Source organism: Carcharhinus amblyrhynchos, chromosome 10 (assembly GCF_965287045.1).
Source record: "Carcharhinus amblyrhynchos chromosome 10, sCarAmb.v2.hapA, whole genome shotgun sequence".
NCBI lineage: Eukaryota > Metazoa > Chordata > Chondrichthyes > Carcharhiniformes > Carcharhinidae > Carcharhinus > Carcharhinus amblyrhynchos.
Genome location: NC_137333.1, coordinates 109,376,296 through 109,398,931, shown reverse-complemented (window position 1 = coordinate 109,398,931; position 22,636 = coordinate 109,376,296). Strand labels below are relative to the sequence as shown.

Here is a 22,636-nt window from a genome sequence, read left to right as displayed (position 1 = left end):
TTTTAAGTTGGCCGGCCTCGTGTCCAACGAGGGGCATACACACGATGGGTCGTACTGGGGCTGCTCTTGGTTGTTCGGGATTGGCCTAGTGCTTCATGTCGTTAGTGTGTACCTAAACTGGACCAAATACTGGGCAAGATGACAGCTCAGTGACTATCGCTGATTGCTGTGCAGACACATGGATTTGGGCCGGTGTCTGTGGGAGTTTGCGCATTCTCCCCGTGCTTGCGTGGGTTTCCTCCAGGTGCTCTGGTTTCCTCCCACACCCCAAAGATGTGCTGTTAGGCTGATTGGCAGGAATAAATTGTCCCTAAATCAGATTCCCTCAATCTGGATGGCCATAAAACATTAGACAGGGGTCGTGGGTGGAGAGGGGGACTGGTGGTGTTGAGATGGCGGCGCGGGCTCGTTGGGCCGAAGGGCCTGTTTCCCGGGCTGATTTTGTTCTTTGTTCAATCAGAATAGCACCCATTGATACCAACTCTCTGCCTCTATTAGACAACCAATCCTCTATCCACACTAACACCTTACCCCCAACTCCATGCCCCCTAACCTTCTGAAGCAACCTTTTGTGCAGCACCTTATTAAACACCTTTTGAAAATCGAGAAACACTACATCCACCGGTTCCCCTCACTCTACCGCACTAGTCACATCCTCATAGAATTCCAATAAATTTGTCAAACACGACTTCCCCTTAACGAATCCGTGCTGCGTTTGCTCTATCAAACCATTTTTCTCAAGATGCCTCGCTATTTCTTCTTTGATGACGGATTCAAGCATTTTTCCAACTACAGACGTTAAACTAACCGGCCTATAATTCCCTTCCTTTTGCCTGCTACCTTTTTTAAACAGCGGCGTAACATTAGCCATTTTCCAATCTTCCGGCACTTCCCCAGAATCCAGCGAAGTTTGGTAAATAATCACTAAGGCATCTACTATCACCTCTGCCATTTCCTTCAGAACCCTGGGATGCATTCCATCCGGTCCTGGGGACTTGTCCACCGTCAGTCCCACTAGTCTATCAAGCACTACCTCGCTCGTGACAGTAATCGCATTCAGGCCCTCAACTCCTACCATCCTTCTATCTTTAATATCCGGCAAACTATTCGTGTCCTCCTCTGTGAAGACCGAGGCAAAAAACTTATTTAAGGCCTCAGCCATTTCCTCATCTCCCACCACTAAATCCCCCATCTCATCCTCTAAGGGTCCAACATTCACTCTAGCCAGCCTCCTTCTCTTTATATATTTATAAAAACTCTTACTGTCTTTTTTTATATTTAGTGCTAGTTTAGCTTCATAGTCTATCCTTCCTTTCTTTATCAACTTCTTAGTCAATCTTTGTTGATTTTTAAACCTCTCCCAATCTTCTACTCGCCCACTACTTTTCGCCACTCTAAAAGTATCAGCTTTTAATTTAATACTCTCCTTTATTTCCTTCGATAACCACGGCTGATTATCCCTTCTCCTACATTCCTTCTTTACCATCGGAATATATTTCTGCTGAGCACTGAAAAAGATCTCCTTAAAGATCCTCCACTGTTCCTCGGCAGTGCTACTGACCAATCTGTGCCCCCAATCTACATTCGCCAATTCCTCTCTCATCCTATCGTACTCCCCTCTGTTCAAACAGAGGACACAGGTTCGGGACCCTACTTTCTCATCCTCCATCTGCATCAAAAACTCAACCATACAATGATCGCTCGTCCCAAGAGGATCTCTCACAACAAGGTCCCTAATTCTACCTGCCTCATTACATAACACCAGATCTAAGATAGCTCGCTCCCTCGTTGGTTCCGTCACACGCTGTTCAAGGAAACTATCCCGGCAGCATTCCAAAAACTCTCCCTCAAGCCCACCGCGTCCGAGATGGGTCAACCAATCAATATGCAGATTGAAATCCCCCATAATTATCGCCGTTCCATTTCTGCACGCATCATTTATTTGCTTGTTTATAGCCCACCCCACCTCCAAGTTATTATTTGGGGGCCTATGGACCACACTCACCAGCGTCTTCCCCTTATTGTTCCTTATTTCCACCCACAACGATTCCACGTTCTGCTCTTTGGAGCCTATATCTTACCTTACTACCTCCCTGATATTATCCTTAATCAGCAGAGCTACCCCCCCGCGCCACCCGCCCCCCGCCAACTTTTTCCTCCTGTCTATCCTTCCTAAACACTTGATACCCCTGGACATTCAGCTCCCAGTCCTTGTCACCCTGCAGCCACGTCTCTGTAATGGCCACCAGATCATATCCATTTTACTGATCTGCGCCACCAACTCATTCACTTTGTTCCGAATGCTTCGTGCATTCAGATAAAGTGTCTTTATTCAGCCTTTATCTGGACCCTATTTGAAGGAACGCCACCAACCTTTCTCATGCCCCCTACTCCCTTTGTTATTGGGACATCCTCCACATTTTCCCGCACCCGTACCCTCTCTTTTACTTTAGATATTGTAATTTCTCCCACCCCTGCACCCTCCCCCCCCTCTAATTAGTTGAAAGCCCTATCTACAGTCCTAGTTATACGATTCGCCAGGACTCTGGTTCCAGCACGATTCAGGCGAAGACCATCCCATCTGAACAGATCCCATCTGAACAGGCCCCATCTTCCCCAATACTGGTGCCAATGTCCCATGAATTCAAACCCATTCCTCCCACACCAATCCCTGAGCCACCCATTCATCTCTTTAATCCTATTTACCCTTTGCCCATCTGCATGTGGTTCAGGTAGTGATCCAGAGATAACCACCTTGTCGGTTCTGCTTTTTAATTTCATTCCAAGCTTTGCATACTCCCTCTGCAGATCCTTAGTTCCCATTTTGCCTATGTCGTTGGCACCCACATGTACCACAACGACCGGATTCTCACCCTCCCACTCCAGGTTCCTCTCAGCCCAGATGAGACATCCTGGACCCGAGCACCAGGCAGACAACACACCCTTCTGTATTCTTTATCATTGTGACAAAAGATGGTGTCAATACCCCTAACTACACTATCCCCAATTACCACTACATTCCTCTTTACTTCTTCCTCTTTGTCCTGTGTCTGCATCATTGTACCGTGGGCAGTTTGCTCATCAACCTTACAGCCCTCGTTCTTGTCCACACTGGGATCAAGAACCTCAAACCTGTTGTGCAGATTGAGACACTGAGGCCTTTGAGTCCCCCCATCCTTCCTCCCCGCTCCCCCCTCCTTCCTCTCACCCTTCCTCCCCGCTCCCCCCTCCTTCCTCTCACCCTTCCTCCCCGCTCCCCCCTCCTTCCTCTCACCCTTCCTCCCCGCTCCCCCCTCCTTCCTCTCACCCTTCCTCCCCCCAGCAGCACCCTCTTGTTCCTGACCCTTAGAGTTAGCCAGTCTAGGGGGTGTGAATATCACTTGTACCCCATTATCCAGGTTACACTCCCTCTCCCTGATGAGCCTCAGTGTTTGAAGCTCAGAGTTCAGTTCGTCTACTTTGAGCTGGAGCTCTTCAAGCAACCAGCACTTACTGCAGACATGGTCACTGGGAAGGACCTTGGGGTCCACCAGCTCCCACATCATACAGAAACAGCACATCACATACTCCTCCATCACAGTCTCTTAGTGATTTCTAAACACAGTTCAGAATTTAAACTTACCTCGCCCTTTTCTCCCAAGCCCTTTGATCCAAAGCCCTTACTGCTCACTCTTAGATTTAAACTCTTAGATTAGATTTAAACTCTTGCAACAACCTACCATGTGGTATCTTGTCAAAGGCTAAAGTCCATGTGGACAATGTTAACTGCACTGCCCTCATTTCCATTCTTGGTTACGCCCTTAAAAAACTCAATCCAATTTGTGAGGCATGGTTTTCCACTCACAAAGCCATGCTGATTGTTGCTAATCAATCTTTGTGTCTCAAAATGCCCGTTTCAAATATCTCTACTGGGGACCCTCTTATACTCTATACTACGAGTGATAAAAGCAAGTGTCCCATTTGCCGCCTTAACTATCCTGTTCACCTGCTCTGCAGGTTCAGGGATCTGTGAATAATTATCCCAATATCACTCTGTTCCCCAGCGCCCTGACATTCATAAAATATTCCCTCGTTTTGTTTCTTCTTCCAAAGTGCATCACCTCACACTTATCAGGGTTAAATACCATCTACCACTGTGCTGCCCATCTGACAATTCCATCTAGATCTTCCTGAAATCACAGTGTGTGTGTCGTGGAGTGATTATCACACTCACATCACAGGCAGGAGGTCTGCCATTCGAGCCTGGAAAGGAACATTTCCAAATGCTTTTAGGGCAGCTTTGTGACACAGTGGGTTAGCACTGCTGCCTCACAGCCCCAGGGACCCGGGTTCAATTCCTGGGGGCACAGTGGGTTAGCACTGCTACCTCACAGCGCCAGGGACCCGGGTTCGATTCCCGGGGGCACGGTGACACAGTGGGTTAGCACTGCTGCCTCACAGCGCCAGGGACCCGGGTTCGATTCCCGGGGGCACGGTGACACAGTGGGTTAGTGCTGCTGCCTCACAGCGCCAGGGACCCGGGTTCGATTCCCGGGGGCACGGTGACACAGTGGGTTAGCACTGCTGCCTCACAGCACCAGGGACCTGGGTTCGATTCCCGGGGGACACGGTGACACAGTGGGTTAGCACTGCTGCCTCAGAGCCCCAGAACCTGGGTTTGATTCCCAGGGGCATGGTGGCAGAGTGGGTTAGCACTGCTGTCTCACAGCCCCAGGACCCGGGTTCGATTCCCAGCGGCACGGTGACACAGTGGGTTAACACTGCTGTCTCTCAGCCCCAGGACCCGGGTTCGATTCCCAGCAGCACGGTGACACAGTGGGTTAGCGCCGCTGTCTCACAGCGCCAGGGATCCGGGTTCGATTCTCAGGGGCATGGTGGAAGAGTGGTTAGAACTGCCACCTCACAGCCCCAGGGACCCGGGTTTGATTCCCGGGGGCACGGTGGCACAATGGGTTAGCACTGCTCCCTCACAGCCCCAGGGACCTGGGTTCGATTCGCAGGGGCATGGTGGCAGAGTGGTTAGTACTGCTGCCTCACAGCAACAGGGACCCGGGTTCAATTCTGGTCTTGGGTCACTGTGTGGAGTTTGCACTTTCTCCCCATGTCCATGTGGGTTTCCTCTGGGTGCTCTAGTATCCTCCTACAGTCCAAAGGTGTGTGGATTAGGTTGATTAACCATGCTAAATTGACCCTAGTGTCAAGGGATTAGCAGGATAAATGTGTGGGGTTATAGTAATAGGGCTGGGTGGGATTCTAGTTGGTACAGACTCAATTGGCCAAAAGGCCTCCTCCTGCACTGTTATGATTCTATGAAACTGTAACCATCTTCTACACTTTTACCCACCCAACCAATCTTGGTGCCATCTGTAAACTTGCTTAACATCCCCCTCCACCACCTCCACATTTTCATCTATATCTTTTATGTATATAGCACATAAAGGGAGGTGATGGCCTAGTGGTATTATCACTGGACTATTAATCCAGAAACTCAGCTGTTCTGGGACCCGGGTTTGAATCCCGCCACGGCAGCTGGTGTAATTTGAATTCAATAAAAAACGTCAGAATTAAGAATTTACTGATGACAGGGAGGTTTAAACTGATTCGGAAGGGGGGTGGGATCGTGAGTAGAGGGGGTGAAAGTGAGGGGGGCATAGTTGGGGAATGCAAGGCACGGCATAGTGGGGGTGGGGCGGAGCAGGGTTTGAAATGCGTGTACTTGAATGCGAGGAGTATTCGCAATAAAGTGGATGAACTTGCAGCGTGGATCAGTACCTGGGACTTTGATGTTGTGGCCATTTCAGAGACATGGATAGAGCAGGGTCAGGAATGGTTGTTGCAGGTTCCGGGGTACAAATGCTTTAGTCGGAGTAGAGAAGAAGGTAGAAGGGGGGGTGGGGTAGCATTGCTAGTCAAGGACTGTATCACAGTGTCGGAGAGGAAGTTTGATGAGGACTTGTCAGTTGAGGTAGTATGGGCGGAGATTAGAAATAGGAGAGGAGAGGTCACCCTGTTGGGAATCTTTTATAGACCTCCTAAAAGTTCTAGAGAGGTTGAGGAAAGGATTGCGGAGACAATCCTGGTTAGGAGTGAAAGTAATAGGGTATTTGTTATGGGGGACTTTAACTTTACGAATATTGATTGGAATTGCTATAGTTCTAGCTCGTTAGAGGGGTCAGTGTTTGTACAAAGCGTGCAGGAAGGTTTTTTGACTCAGTATGTAGATAGGCCAACTAGAGGTGAGGCTATATTGGATTTGGTGCTGGGAAATGAGCCAGACCAGGTGCTAGACTTGGAAGTTGGTGTGCATTTTGGTGATAGTGACCACAATTCGGTTACGTTCACCTTAGTGATGGGAAGGGATAGGCATGAACCTCGGGTCAGTAGTTTTAGCTGGGGTAAGGGTAATTATGAGGCTATTAGGAGTGAATTAGGAAGCATAGATTGGACTAGGAGATTACAGGGACTGGGAATGTCCGAAATGTGGAGTTTTTTCAAGGAGCAGCTACTGCGAGTCCGTGATAGGTATGTCCCTGTCAGGCATGGAGGAATTGGTAGATCAAGGGAACCGTGGTGCACTAAAAGAGTTGAGTCGATGGTTAAAAAGAAAAAGGAGGCTTATGTTCGGATGAGAATTGAGGGCTCAGGTAGTGCACTTGAAAGCTTTAGATTGGCTAGGAGGGAGTTGAAGAGTGAGTTAAGAAGGGCTAAAAGAGGACATGAGAAGACATTGGCTGATAGGATTAAGGAGAATCCTAAGGCGTTCTATAGGTATGTCAGGAACAGAAGGTTGGTCAGGGCAAGATTAGGGCCAGTTACAGACAGCAGGGGGAAGTTGTGTGTGGAACCGGAGGAGATTGGAGAAGCATTGAACCAATATTTCTCTTCGGTGTTCACGCAGGGGGACATGAATATAGCTGAGGAGGACACTGGGTTGCAGGGGTGTAAAATAGACAGTATTACGGTTGATAAGGGGGATGTGCTGGATATTCTTGAGGGGCTGAAAATAGATAAGTCCCCTGGTCCGGATGGGATCTACCCTAGGATTCTCTGGGAGGCTAGAGAGGTGATTGCAGAGCCTCTGGCTCTGATCTTCAGGTCGTCATTGGTCTCTGGTGTAGTCCCGGAGGATTGGAGGATAGCGAATGTTGTCCCATTGTTTAAGAAGGGGAACAGAGACTTTGCCGGGAATTATAGACCGGTGAGTCTTACTTCTGTTGTGGGCAAGGTTTTAGAAAAAAATTATTAAGGATAGGATTTATAGTTATTTGGAGTGTAATGAATTGATTAAAAATAGTCAGCATGGTTTTGTAGCGGGTAGGTCGTGCCTTACTAACCTTATTGAGTTTTTTGAGAAGGTGACCAAAGAGGTGGATGGGGGCAAGGCAGTTGACGTGGTATATATGGATTTTAGTAAGGCGTTCGATAAGGTTCACCATGGTAGGCTTCTGCAGAAAATGCAGATGTATGGGATTGTGGGTAATCTAGGAAGTTGGATCAGGAATTGGCTATCAGATAGGAGACAGAGGGTGGTGGTTGATGGTAAATATTCATCATGGAGTTCGGTTACGAGTGGTGTGCCTCAGGGATCTGTTTTGGGGCCACTGCTGTTTGTAATCTTTATTAATGATCTGGATGAGGGTATAGTTGGGTGGATTAGTAAATTTGCTGATGACACCAAAGTCGGAGGTGTGGTAGATTGTGAGGAAGGGTGTCATAGTCTGCAGGGAGACTTAGATAGGTTGCAGAGCTGGGCCGAGAGGTGGCAGATGGAATTTAATGCGGAGAAGTGTGAGGTAATTCACTTTGGTAGGAGCAACACATGTGTCGAGTATAGGGCTAACGGGAGGACTTTGAATAGTGTGGATGAACAGAGGGATCTAGGTGTATGTGTACATAGATCCCTGAAAGTTGGGAATCAAGTAGATAAGGTTGTTAAGAAGGTGTACGGTGTCTTGGCGTTTATTGGTAGGGGGATTGAATTTAGGAGTCGCAGCGTCATGTTGCAATTGTACACTACTCTGGTGCGGCCGCACTTGGAGTACTGTGTGCAGTTCTGGTCCCCACATTACAAGAAGGATGTGGAGGCTTTGGAGAGGGTGCAGAGGAGGTTTACTAGGATGTTGCCTGGTATGGTGGGGAGGTCCTATGAGGAGAGACTGAGGGATTTAGGGTTGTTTTCGTTGGAAAGAAGGCGGCTAAGAGGGGATCTTATTGAAACATATAAGATGATTAGAGGTTTAGATAGGGTGGATAGTGATAGCCTTTTTCCTCGGATGGAGAAAGCTAGCACGAGGGGGCATGGCTTTAAATTAAGGGGGGGTAGCTACAGGACGGATGTCAGGGGTAGGTTCTTTACCCAGCGGGTGGTGAGGGATTGGAATGCCCTGCCTGCTGCAGTTGTAAATGCGCCTAGTTTGGGGGCGTTTGAGAGATCTATGGATAGGTTTATGGACGAAAAGGGATTGGTATAGGCTAGTGGGTCATTGTTTTTGTAACTGGTTGGCGCAACATCGTGGGCCGAAGGGCCTGTTCTGCGCTGTAATGTTCTATGTTCTATAAGAACGTCAGAACATAAGAAATAGGAGCAGGAGTAGGCCATCTAGCCCTTCGAGCCTGCCCCGCCATTCAATAAGATCATGGCTGATCTGTCGTGGCCACGAAACCATTGTCGGAAAAACCCATCTGGTTCACTGATGTCCTTTAGGGAAGGAAACCTGCCATCCTTACCTGGTCTGACTTACATGTGACTCCAGAGCCACAGCAATGCGATTGACTCTCAGATGCCCTCCAAGGGTAACTAGGGATAGTACCATCTGCAGATTTAGAGATTTTGCCCTCAAACCCCATCTCTGAATTGTTTATATAAATCAGAAAAAGCAAGGGCCCAATACTGATCCTGGGGGAACAGCACATTCAACTTGTCTCCAGTTTGAGAAACTATGGCTGGGATTTTCCTGAAAAAATTATATGTCCCCAATTTGCCTGAAAACAGGAGTAACACCTGCTGGTTTTTTTTAAATGATTTTCAGATTAGATCTCCCACATCCTGTGCACTATAGTGTGTCCTTGCGAGATTCACTCTGAAAAACCCTGCTAGAGTGGCAGCTTAGAGCTGAGTGAACCACTGCACACGCACCGATCTGTCAGCACCAAGATTGGAGCATGCGCAGTGACCCCTAGGCAGCCCCACAACCCTGCATCACTAGCTTTCTGACTCACCCCCATCCCCTGATTACTGGACTCCAGAACCTCTCCCAGCCAGCCCTGATTTCCCCGAAGCCTGGTGGGTGGGCATTGCTAGTTTATTCCTTAGGCAGTGCCAGGTTGTGAAGATGCTGGCATTGGTCTGGGGTGGGCATAGTAAGACACCAGATTAAAGTCCAACAGGTTTATTTGATGGCACAGGCCACAAGCTTTTGGAGCTCTGCCCCTTCATCAGGTGAGTGGGAGTTCTATTCACAAACAGGGTATATAAAAACACAAACTCGATTTACAAAATAATGGTTGTAATGTGAGTCTTTACAGGTAATTGAGTCTTAAAGATACAGACAATGTGAGTGGAGAGAGGGTTAAGCATAGATTAAAGAGAATGTGTATTGTCTCCATCCAGATCAGTTAGTGAGATTTTGCAAGCCCAGGCAAGTCGTAGGGATTACAGATAGGTGACATGAACCCAAGATCCCGGTTGAGGCCATCCTCATGTGTGTGGAACTTGGCTCTCAGTCTCTGCTCAGCGACTCTGCGCTGTCGTATGTCATGAAGACTGCCTTGGAGAATGCTTACCCGAAGATCAGAGGCCGAATGCCCGTGACCGCTTCGAGAAGTGTCCATTCATCTGTTGTTGTAGCATCTGCATGGACTCCCCAATGTACCATGCTTCGGGACATCTTTTCCTGCGGAGTATCAGGTAGACAACGTTGGCCGAGTTGGAAGACTATGTACCGTGTACCTGGTGAATGGTGTTCTCAGGTGAAATGTTGGCATCCGTGTCGATGATTCGGCATGTCTTGCAGAGGTTGCTGTGGCAGGGTTGTGTGGTGTTGTGGTCACTGTTCTCTTGAAGGCTGGGTAGTTTTGATGCAGAGAATGGTCTGTTTGAGGTTGTGCAGTTGTTTGAAGGCAAGAAGTCAGGGTGTAGAGTTGGCCTTGGCGAGATGTTTGTCTTCAAACAGGGTGGTGAGGGATTGGAATGCCCTGCCTGCTGCAGTTGTAAATGCGCCTAGTTTGGGGGCGTTTAAGAGGTCTGTGGACAGGTTTATGGACGAAAAGGGATTGGTTTAGGTTAGTGGGTCATTGTTGTTGTTTTTTTTTTAACTGGTCGGCGCAACATCGTGGGCCGAAGGGCCTGTTCTGCGCTGTAATGTTCTATGTTCATTGATGACATGATGAAGGCGCCGGAGAAGATGTTGTAGCTTCTCCGCAACCTGAAAACCAAGATGGAGTCCATATTCTCAACTTGCGCTCAGGACGCAGACCAGCTGCGAAACTCTGCCAAGCAGACGAGACAAAGGAACTATGCCACCTACATGGGCACCAAGAACAGGAAACTTGAGAAACGCGGCATCGCCACCAGCAGCAACCAAGCCTCTCCCGGTACCACAGTAGAAAATAGAACCACTGCAGGGAGGTCCATTGTTAACTTGTCGGACTACACACTTCAACCAGATGAAATCAAAGTTCTCAACCGAGGGCTCAATTTCTGCCCCACCGCCAAAATGGACCTCATCAGTCTCGCAGCGGACACAGAGGAATTCATCAGGCGAATGCGGCTGTGGGAGTTCTTCCACAAACCCCAAGAGGCCAACAGCGAACACAAGGACACAGCCAATGAACCGGAACAGCCGACAGGGAGATCCGCAGTGCAGCAACCAAAGAGGAAGGAATCCAATTGGACTCCTCCGGAAGGCCGCTGCCCTCGACTGGACATGTATGCCCAAACCATCAGGAGGTGCGCCGACACCACGTTCATCAGCTGCACACACCAGACAGCCCTGAACATCACCCAAGCACAACACAACGCCATCCACACTCTCAAGACCAACTGCAACATTGTCATCAAACCAGCAGACAAAGGAGGGGCCATCGTCATACTGAACAGAACGGATAACTGCAAAGAAATGTACTGACAACTGAACAACGAGGTACACTACAGACAGTTACCCGCAAATCCGACCAAAGAACACACTCGTCAACTCAACAGACTGATCAAGACCTTTGATCCGGACCTTCAGAGCACCCTCCGTGCTGTCATTCCATGTACTCTCTGCGTTGGAGATCTCTACTGCCTCCCAAAGATACACAAGGCAAACACACCCAGCCGTCCAATCGTATCGGGCAATGGGACCTTGTGTGAGAACCTCTTCGGCTACATCAAGGGCATCCTAAAATCCATTGTACAAAGAACCCCCAGCTTTTATGGTGATACTATGGACTTCCTACAGAAACTCGGCACACATGGAGCAGTTGAACCAGGGACACTCCTCGTCACAATGGATGTCTCAGCGCTCTACACCAGCATCCCCCACAACGACGGCATTGCTCAACTGCCTCAGTACTCAAAACTGACAACTGCAAATTTCCAGATGCAATTTTACAACTCATCCGCTTCATCTTGGACCACAATGTCTTCAACTTCAACAACCAATTCTTCATCTAGACACACGGAACAGCCGTGGGGACCAAATTCGCACCTCAATATGCCAACATCTTCATGCACAGGTTCGAACAAGACTTCTTCACCGTACAGGACCTTCAGCCGATGCTATACACTAGATACATCGATGACATTTCCTTCCTTTGGACTCATGGTGAACAATCACTGAAACAACTATATGATGACATCAACAAGTTCCATCCCACCATCAGACTCACCATGGACTATTCTCCGGAATCGGTGCATTCTTGGACATGCGCATCTCCATCAAGGATGCTCACCTCAGCACTTCATTGTACTGCAAGCCCAAGGATAACCTCACCATACTCCTTTAACATGTTTAGGGTGGAAGCTGGAGAAATGAAGCCATTCCCTACAGACGAGCTCTCCATATACACAGGATCTGCTCAGATGAGGAGGATCGCAATGGACACCTCCAGAGGCTGAAAGATGCCCCCATAAGAACAGGATATGGTGCTCGATTCATCAATCGACAGTTCTGATGCACCACAGGGAAAATCTTCACCAACCTCCTCAGAAGACAAAAATGGGACACGGTGGACAGAGTACCCTTTGTCATAAGAACATAAGAAATAGGAGCAGGAGTAGGCCATCTAGCCCTTCGAGCCTGCCCCGCCATTCAATAAGATCATGGCTGATCTGTCGTGGCTCAGTTCCACATTCCTGCCCTCTCCCTGTAACCCTTAATCCCCTCGCTTATCAAAAAGCCATCAACCCGCGTCTTAAAAATATTTAGCGAGGCAGCCTCCACCACCTCAACGGGCAGAGAATTCCAGAGATTCACCACCCTTTGAGTAAAGAAGTTTCTCCTCAACTCCATTTTAAACCGCCCCCCTTTATCTTGAGGCTGTGCCCCCTAGTCCTACTGTCCTTTCTGAGCGGGAAGAGTCTCTCCACCTCTATCCTATCCATCCCATTCATCATCTTATATGTCTCAATGAGATCTCCCCTCATTCTCCTAAACTCTAACGAGTACAAGCCTAGTTTATTCAGCCTCTCCTCATAGCTCAACCCCCTCAACTCCGGTATCAGCCTAGTAAACCTCCTCTGCACTCCCTCCAAGGCCAAAATATCCTTGCATAAGTACGGCGACCAAAACTGCACACAGTACTCCAGCTGCGGCCTCACCAATGCCCTATACAGCCGCAGCAAGACCTCCCTACTTTTATATTCAATCCCCCTCGCTATGAAGGCCAGCATCCCATTAGCCTTCCTGACCACCTGCTGCACCTGCAGACTGGGTTTTTGCGACTCATGCACAAGGACCCCGAGGTCCCTCTGCACCGTCCCCTGCTGCAGTTTTTCGCCACGTAAGTAATAGTCTTTCCTACCATTATTCCTACCAAAGTGGACCACCTCGCACTTGCCAACATTAAATTCCATTTGCCATTTCCTGGCCCATTCGCCCAGCCTATCTAGATCCTTCTGCAGACTCTCCACACCCTCCACACAATTTGCCGTTCCACCAATCTTGGTGTCATCAGCAAATTTCGACACCATACACTCGGTTCCCTCCTCCAGATCATCTATATAAATGGTAAATAGCTGAGGCCCCAGCACCGACCCCTGGGGCACTCCACTAGTCACCAACCGCCAATCTGAATAGCACCCATTAACCCCCACTCTCTGCCTCCTATTTGACAACCAATCCTCTATCCATGCTAACACCCTACCCCCAACTCCATGCCCCCTTACCTTCTGCAATAACCTCTTGTGAGGTACCTTGTCAAACGCCTTCTGAAAATCAAGAAAGACCACATCCACCGGCTCTCCTCTATCCACCGCCCTAGACACATCCTCATAGAACTCCAATAAATTTGTCAGACACAACTTCCCCTTAATGAAACCGTGCTGCGTCTGCTCTATCAAGCAATTCCCCTTCATCCAGTACTTGGATGAACTTCAGTACTTCATCCAGTACTTCCCCGGAGCAGAGAAGCTACGACATCTTCTCCGGAGCCTTCAACATGTCATCAATGAAGACGAACATATCGCCAGGGCCATCCCCACACCCCCACTTCTTGCCTTCAAACAACTGCACAACCTCAAACAGACCATTGTCCGCAGCAAACTACCCAGCCTTCAGGAGAACGGTGATCACAACCCTGCCACAGCAACCATCTCATGTGAGAACACCATCCACCAGGTACACGGTACACACTCTTGCAACTCGGCCAACGTTGTCTACCTGATACGCTGCAGGAAAGGATGTCCCGAGGCATGGTACATTGGGGAGACCATGCAAACGCTACAACAACAGATGAATGAACACCGCTCGACAATCACCAGGCAAGAGTGTTCTCTTCCTGTTGGGGAACACTTCAGCGGTCACGGGCATTCGGCCTCTGATCTTCGGGTAAGCGTTCTCCAAGGTGGCCTTCACGACACACGACAGCGCAGAGTCGCTGAGCAGAGACTGATAGCTAAGTTCTGCACACATGAGGATGGTCTCAACAGGGATCTTGGGTTCATGTCGCACTATCTGTAACCCCCGTGACTTGCCTGGGAATGCAAAATCTCACTAACTGTTCTGGCTGGAGACAATACACATCTCTTTAACCTGTGCTTAACCCTCTCTCCGCTCACACTGTCTGTACCTTTAAGGCTTGATTAGCTGTAAAGACTCGCCTTCCAATGATTATTCTGTAAATTGAGTGTTTTTATATGCCCTGTTTGTGAACAGAGCTCCCACTCACCTGATGAAGGAGCAGTGCTCTGAAAGCTTGTGTCTTGTGCTACCAAATAAACCTGTTGGACTTTAATCTGGTGTTGTGAGACTTCTTACTGTGCCAGGTAGCCAGACTAGCAATGCCTTCGGAGGCACCCCCGCCCCCCCCCCCCCCCCCCCCACCCCTGATTTCCTGGGGAGCCTCCAGCAGTGTCGGGCCGCCTGTTCCCCGTTAGTGGGGAGCTGTTGTAAATCTTGCTGGAGTGAACCACTCCTGCCGGGGTGGGAGGAGCCACTTCAGTCCTGAGCCCCCCTCATCAGATGGAATGGGAATTTAAATATTGAAATCAGCTCAGCGCCGATTTCTAGCGCATGACTGCTTGTTCAAAAAACTTGAAGCTGAGACGTGTGGATGCCAAGGTGTCCAGCGGGGAGCGCGTGAAGCAGCCCCACTGATGTCCCCTGGCCTGCTGCGCTGTTCTTCAGGGGGCTGGATGAATCAGCCTGTATAATATTTTGTATGTTCGTGTGACATTGGTGTTCTCATGATTGTCCTGGTAAATGCAAGGTGAAATTTCTCTACTCAGCAAAACTCAAGTTCCGTACGAGGAAATTACTTTGGCTAATAAATAATTACAACAAAATAACTTCCATAATGCACAAAACCCAGCAGGGAACGTTTCTACACGAGGGCCAATTCGGGCATGGAATGTGCTGGCACATATTGGACAGACTTGTGTAGACACTGTAGTAGTTGCGCTGGTGGCTCTGGACTTGAGCAGCTCGCGCTTAAGTTGTGCTTCAGCAATACACCTTGCTTTGTGAGCTTGACAGCCTTTGTGGATGAGGCAGCGCCAGGTAGGGCGGTTTTGTACTAGCGTTTCCCAGGTGGTCGTGTCAATGTCAAGCAGCTTCAGGGGGGCTTTGAGTGTGTCTTTGAAACGTTTCTTCTGCCCTCCATGCGAGCGTCTTCCAGCAGAGAGTTCCCCCAAAAGGAGCTGCTTGGGTATGCGCTCGTCTGACATTCGGATGACATGACCTGCCCACCGGGACTGTGCTCTCATCAGCAGTGTGTGGACTGATGGTAGACTTGCCCTAGAGAGATCTTCAGTGTCTGGTACTTTGTCTTGCCTTATGATGCGTAATATTCTGCGAAGCCATGTCATGTGGAAATGATTGAGCTGTCTTGCATGCCTTCAATACACAGTCCACGTTTCACAGGCATACAGGAGGGTAGTGAGTACCGTGGCGCTGCAGACCTTCAGTTTTGTTGCTGGGCTGATTCCTCAACGTTCCCATACAGTGGAGCACAGTCTACTGAAAGCAGAACTTGCCTTTGCTATTCTGCAGTTAACTTCTGCATCAGTAGTCACTGCTTGGGAGAGGGTGCTGCCAAGATAAGTGAACTGGTCCACTGCCTGTAGTTTCTGCCCTTTGATTGTGATTATGGATTCTGTGTACGGTGCATGAGAAGTGGGCTGGTGCATGACTTCGGTCTTTTTAATATTGATGGTGAGTCCAAAGTTGTCACAAGCCGTGGAAAATTTGTCCATATTGACTTGCACCTCTGGCTCTGAGCCAGTGCACAGGGCGCAGTCATCGGCAAAGAGGAAGTTCCTCAGAACAGTCTCCTTCACTTTGGTAATAGCTTGAAGTCTCCTCAGGTTGAAGAGTTTCCCATCCACTCTGTACTTGAGGCTGATTCCAGCAGCACTGCCCTGGAAGGCATCATTCAGCATGGCAGTAAACATCACGCTGAACAGTGCGGGTACGAGCACACAGCCCTGTTTGACGCCATTGGTGACTGGGAATGCCTCAGAGGATTCTCTGCCATCCTGTACTCTGGCCATCATGGAACTGGCGTACCATCTGAATGAATTTGGGGGGGCAGCCAAACTTTGACATGATCCTCCACAAGCCTTGTTGGCTTACAGTGTCGAAGGCTTTCGCGAGGTCAACGAAGGTTGTGTAGAGTTCGCAATTCTGCTCCTGACACTTCTCCTGAAGTTGGCACCCAGCAAAAATCATGTCAGTAGTCCCACGACCTTTGTGGAAGCCACACTGTGACTCTGGAAGCAGGCCCAGCTCCAGATGAGTGACCAGACGATTTAGCAGGACTCTTGTGAGGGTTTTTCCTGTGACGGAGAGCAGCGAGATTCCTTGGTGGTTGTCGCATTCTTGCCGATTGCCCTTCCTCTTGTAGAGGTGTAGGATTGAAGCATCTTTAAGTTCCTGAGCAATGGATCCTTGCTTCCAAAAGGACTGGAACAACTCGGTGAGCTTCTTGATAAGTACAGGACCAGCAGCTTTGTAGATCTCTGCGGGTATGGTATCTGCCCCTGGGGCTTTGCCACTGGATAGCTGGCTGACAGCTTTCGTGACTTCGGCGACTACCGGTGGGTCATCCATGACGCTGTCGATGTCAGCCTGGGGATTCCTGTCTATTGCCTCATCGTTAATAGATGACGGTCAGTTGAGGACGGCTTCAAAGTGTTCAGCCCATCTCTGCAGGATCTGAGCCTTCTCTGTACTGAGAGTTAGAACATAGAACATTACAGCGCAGTACAGGCCCTTCGGCCCTCGATCTTGCGCCGATCAGTGGAACCAATCTAATGATCCTCTAACCTAAACTATTCCAATGTTATCCATATGCCTATGCACTGACCATTTGAACGCCCTTAAAGTTGGCGAGTCCACAACTGCTGCAGGCAGGGCATTCCACGACCTTACTACCCTCTGAGTAAAGAACCAACCTCTGACATCCGCCCTATAACTACCACCCCTTAATTTAAAGCGATGTCCCCTTGTGTTAGCCATCACCATCTGAGGAAAAAGGCTCTCACTATCCACACTATCCACCCTATCTAACCCTCTGATCATCTTGTATGCCTCAATTAGGTCACCTCTTAACCTTCTCTCTAATGAAAATAACCTCAAGTCCCTCAGCCTTTCCTCATAAGACCTTCCCCCACCATACCAGGCGACATCCTGGTAAACCTCCTCTGCACCCTTTCCAATGCCTCCACATCTTTCTTATAATGCGGCGACCAGAACAGACCAAGTGCGGCTGCACCAGAGTTTTGTACAGTTGCAACATGACCTCACGGCTCCGAAATTCAATCCCTCTACCAATAAAAGCTAACACACCGTACGCCTTCTTAACAACCTTATCAACCTGGGTGCCAACTTCCAGGGAGCTATGCACACGTACACCGAGATCTCTCTGCTCGTCGACACTACCAAGAGTCCTTCCATTAGCCCTATATTCTGTACTCCTGTTGCTCTTACCAAAGTGAATCACCTCACAGTCGTGAAGGGTCAAATGGCCTCCTCTGTACAGTAATAAGTCTGTGACCCTGTGAAGTCATGTGTCAGCTACAATATACTCAGGTTTAGACCACAGTTGGAATTAGAGTATCTCTGGGTATCATGACTCAGGGAGGATACATTGGCCTTGGAAAGAGTGGAGTGTGGATTCCCAAGAGTTAAATTATGAGGCAAGATTACACAAACTAGGATCAAATTCCCTAGAATTTTGCTTGAGGAGTGATTTAATCAGTTTTCAAGATATTGAGGAGAACAGATGGGGTTGATAGAGTGAAACTATTTCCACTGTTTGAGAAGTCCAGGACAAGGGGCAGAGTCCAAAAATTAGATACAGATCTTTCAGGAGTGAAATTCGGAAACATTTCTAAACAAAAGATGGTAAAAGTTTGGAACCCTTCCACAAATGCTCACTCAATTATTAATTTTAAATCTGAGATTGATAGATTTTATTAATCCAAGGAATTAAGAATATGGGACAAAGCAAAGCCTATTAGACAATAAGAAATGGGAGCAGGAGGGAACTGTGTGGTCCCCCACGTCAGCTGTGCCATTCAATACATCCATTTGAACTCTGTTTTCCTGTCAGCTCCCTTTTCCTTCTGATTCCATTAATAAACAAAAATCTCTCTATCACAGCCTTAAATATATTCAATGATGGAGCTTTCGCAACTTTGGTTTGGAGAATTCCAAAGTCTCACCCTTTGAATGAAGAAGTTTCTCTTCAACTCCGTCTTAAATAATTGAGCATTTCTCCTTCTTGATTGGATCTGATTTATTATTGTCGCATGTATTAACATCCAGTGAAAAGTATTGTTTCTCGCATGCTATATAGACAAAGCATACCGTTCATAGAGAAGGAAAGGAGAGAGTGCAAAATGTAGTGTTACAGTCATAGCTAGGGTGTAGAGAAAGATCAACTTCGGGCTAGGTAGGTCCATTCAAAGGTCTGATGGCAGCAGGGAAGAAGCTGTTCTTGAGTCGATTGGTACGTGACCTCAGTCTTTTGTATCTTTTTCCCAATGAAAGAAGGTGGAAAAGAGAATGTTCGGGGTGCGTGGGGTCCTTAATTATGCTGGTTGCTTTGCCAAAGCAGCGGGGAGTGTAGACAGAGTCAGTGGATAGGAGGCTGGTTTGCATGATGGATTGGACTATATTCACGACCTTTTGTATTTCCTTGCGGTCTTGGGCAGAGCAGGAGCCCATACCAAGCTGTGATACAACCAGAAAGAATGATTTCTATGGTGCATCTGTAAAAGTTGGTGAAAGTCGGAGCTGACATGCCAAATTTCCTTAGTCTTCTGAGAAAATAGAGGCGTTGGTGGGTTTTCTTAACTATAGTGCCGGCAAGTTGTTGGTGATCTGGACACCTAAAAACTTGAAGATTTCAATCTTTTCTATTTCGTCCCTGTTGATGCAGTTGGGGTATGTTCACTTTTACACTTCCTGAAGTCGAGGACAATCTTCTTTGTTTTGTTGACATTGAGGGAGAGATTATTGTTGCCGCACCAGTTCACCAGATTCTCCATCTCTTTCCTGTACTCTGTCTCATCATTGTTTGAGATCTGACCCACTACAGTGGTGTCGTCAGCAAGCTTAAAAATCAAGTTGGAGGGGAATTTGGCTGCACAGTTGTAGGTGCACGAGGAGTATAGCTGAGAACACCGGTGTGGAGGATGATTGTGGAGAAGGTCTTGTTGCCTATCCTTACTGATTGTTGTCTGAGAGTTAGGAAGTTCAAGATCCAATCATAGAGGGAGGAGCTCAGGCCCAGGCCACGAAGTTTGCAGATGGGTTTTGTAGGAAAATGGTGTTGAAGACTGAGCTGTAGTCAAAGGCGTAGGTATCTTTGTTATCTAAGTGTTTCAAGATTGAGTGCCAGGCTAGAAAGATGGCATCTGTTGTGGAACTGTTGTGACAGTGAACTGCAGTTTGAGAGACTGGAATTGATTCATGCCATGATTAGCCTTTCGAAGCACTTCATAATGATGGATAGTCGATAGTCATTAAGGCACGCTGCTTGGCTTTTCTTTGATACTGGGATGATGGTTGTCTTCTTGAAGCGGATAGACACCTCAGATTGTTGTAAAGAGAGGTTGAAGATGTCTGTGAATAACCCCGCCAGCTGATTTGCACAAGATCTGAGTGATTATCCAGGTACCCCATCTGGGCCAGTCACATTCTGTGGGTTAACCTTTGAGAAAGCCTAAGACTGTGTCCCTATATTCTAGATTTCACAGCGAAGGGAAAAAACCTCTCAAACTGTCAAGCCCTTTCAAAATCTTCAGTCTTTCAATGAGATCAACTCTTATTCTTCTAAACTCCTTAGAGTACAGCACAATTTACTCGGCCTTTTATTAGAAGCCAACTCCTCACCTCCAGGAACCAAGCTAGTGAACCATTGCTGTGTTACCTCCAATGCAATTATATCCTTAATTAAATATGGAGATGAATACTACATACAGTGGGCGAGATTTTTTGGCCCCGCTTGTCCCAGAATTGTAAAGTGCTGCCCCTTGCCTGCTCTGAATCCTGTGGTGGGCAAGGTGGTAAAATTCCAGTGAATATTTGAGTTGTGGTCTCAACAAAATCCTGTACAACTACAGCAAGACTTTTGACCTTGTATTTACATCCCCATGCAATAAAGAACATTGTATTATTTTTTACTTGCTGTACCTATGTCTCAACTTTCATGTTCCTTGTGTGAGGACACCCAAGTCATTCCGAGCATCAACACTGAAACATTCACTGCCTTTTTAAGATATGTAAATTTTAGTCTTGCAACGAAAGTGAATAACTTGACACTTGCCCATGTTATCCACTGGGGTTGTTTGTAATCTCCCGCTACATCTGTGACTAACACTGGAATCCTTTCTCTTACAGAGCCAGAGTGGTTGCAGTTTCAGTAACTGGAGTAATCGTGCTTCAAATTATGGATTTAATGAGAAGTTCCCAACCCAAATGCCAAGGTATGTTTCTGTGGCTTCAGCTGCTGTCAGGATTCTTGGTTGGATGGTCGATGGCCAGGTCAGATGAACCACTTGTTTTGCAAATTGATGAGGAGCAGCCACCTTACACCATCATTGGAGACATCAATGCAGGACTTCCCCCTGGACATACTGCCAGCAGCTTTTTTATTCATGAGACTGATGGCACAGGCATGTCCTCTGATTTAATTATTGATGAAACCACTGGGATTATCAAAACAGCCAAAGTGTTGGATCATGAGTCCAGGGATAAGTACAAGTTTGTTGCAGTGAATTGGGGAGGTGATGCAGTGGAGGTGGTGATAATTGTCAATGATATTAATGATAATTCTCCAGTATTCCCCAACAGTCAAATGAAACTTAATGTACCTGAACAAACACCTGTGGGGACAAGGTTCCGCTTAGATTCAGCCATTGATGCAGATGGAGGGCAATTTAGCACACAGGGATATCTTATTAAAGATGGAAATATTGGACAAGCCTTTAGGCTTGAAACTAAGAGAGTTGCAGAGACACTAGATCTGGAATTAGTCGTTAACAATCCTCTGGACAGGGAGATGAGATCCACTTACACTTTGATGATTGAAGCCTTTGATGGTGGATCTCCCCATAGAACAAGTCAGATGACATTAGATATCTCCATATTGGACGTGAATGACAATGCTCCAATATTTAATCAGACTCGATACTACACCATGATCTCAGAAAGCTTACAGCCAGGCACCAGTCTTCTTCAAGTCTTTGCCACAGATATCGATGAAGGGAATAATGGTGTGGTCATTTATGAGATCAACAGGAGACAGAGTGATCCCAACCAGTACTTTGCCATAGATTCAAAGACAGGTGTGATCAGATTAAACAAAGGATTGGATTACGAAATGAAGAAAGTTCATGAGCTGGTAGTCCAAGCTCGAGACAACGCTACACATCCTGAAGTGACAACAGCATTTGTAACCGTCCAGGTCAAGGATTACAACGATAACCAGCCCACACTCACCATCATATTTCTCAGCGAAGATGGCTCACCTCATATCTCGGAGGGAGCTCAACCTGGCCAGTTTGTGGCCAGGATTTCAGTATCTGATCCTGACTATGGAGAATATGCTAAAGTCAATGTATCCCTGGATGGCGGTGATGGTAAATTTGGACTGACTACAAAGGACAATATTATTTATCTGATCTGCGTGGATCAGGTGTTAGACAGAGAGGAAAAAGATACATACCAGTTGAGTGTTATGGCGACTGATTCAGGAACACCCCCACTGAGGGCTGAATCTACGTTTACCATCCATGTGACTGATGTTAATGACAACCCACCAGTCTTTGATCACTTGGGCTATAGACAGTCCATTCCAGAGGTCCTGTACCCTGGGAGTTTTGTGCTACAAGTAACAGCCAGAGATAAAGATGAGGGCAGTAATGGAGAAATTGTCTACAGCATCATCAGCAATCCAAAGTCTCATTCTAATTGGTTCACCATCGACCAAGCCACTGGTGTTATTACCACAGCTGCAACTTTGGATTATGAAACAGACCCTGCTCCCAGATTGACGGTGATGGCCACTGATCGGGGAAGTACTCCCATGTCATCCTCCGTCACTGTCACCATAGCGATACAGGATGTCAATGACAACGAACCAGTGTTCAGCAGCAATTTCTATAATACATCAATCAAAGAAAATGAGCCAATGGGGACTTGTTTTCTCCAGGTAGGAGCATTTATATTGATGGAATTATAATTGTTAACAGCTTGTAAATATTAATGAACTTGGAATTCTGTGTTTGCTTCAACGTCCAATCTCCAGCAGCAGGAGGGGGTGATTGGTCAGGGACGAGTATTTCTGAGGCTGAAACAGTATTTGAAGGTGAGGGGGGTAATTAGGCATGATGGAAGCATAGAAACATAGAGCTGGAGGAGGCCGTTTGGCTCTTCGGACCTGCTCCGCCATTCATTACAGTCATGGCTGATCATCCAGCTCAATT

The 22,636-nt window shown here is 47.6% G+C and overlaps 1 protein-coding gene across 1 annotated transcript in view; it reads left to right on the top strand.

Annotated features, from left to right (window-relative positions):
• Nucleotides 1-22,636, top strand: part of LOC145349279 (protocadherin-16-like) — a 330,993-nt gene that overhangs the window by 5,663 nt on the left and 302,694 nt on the right. The window contains exon 2 of the mRNA XM_080197793.1: nt 20,550-22,362. Within this exon, the coding sequence (XP_080053919.1) occupies nt 20,599-22,362 (1,764 nt within the window). The 5' untranslated portion in view covers nt 20,550-20,598. The remainder of the gene's footprint in view (nt 1-20,549; nt 22,363-22,636) is intronic.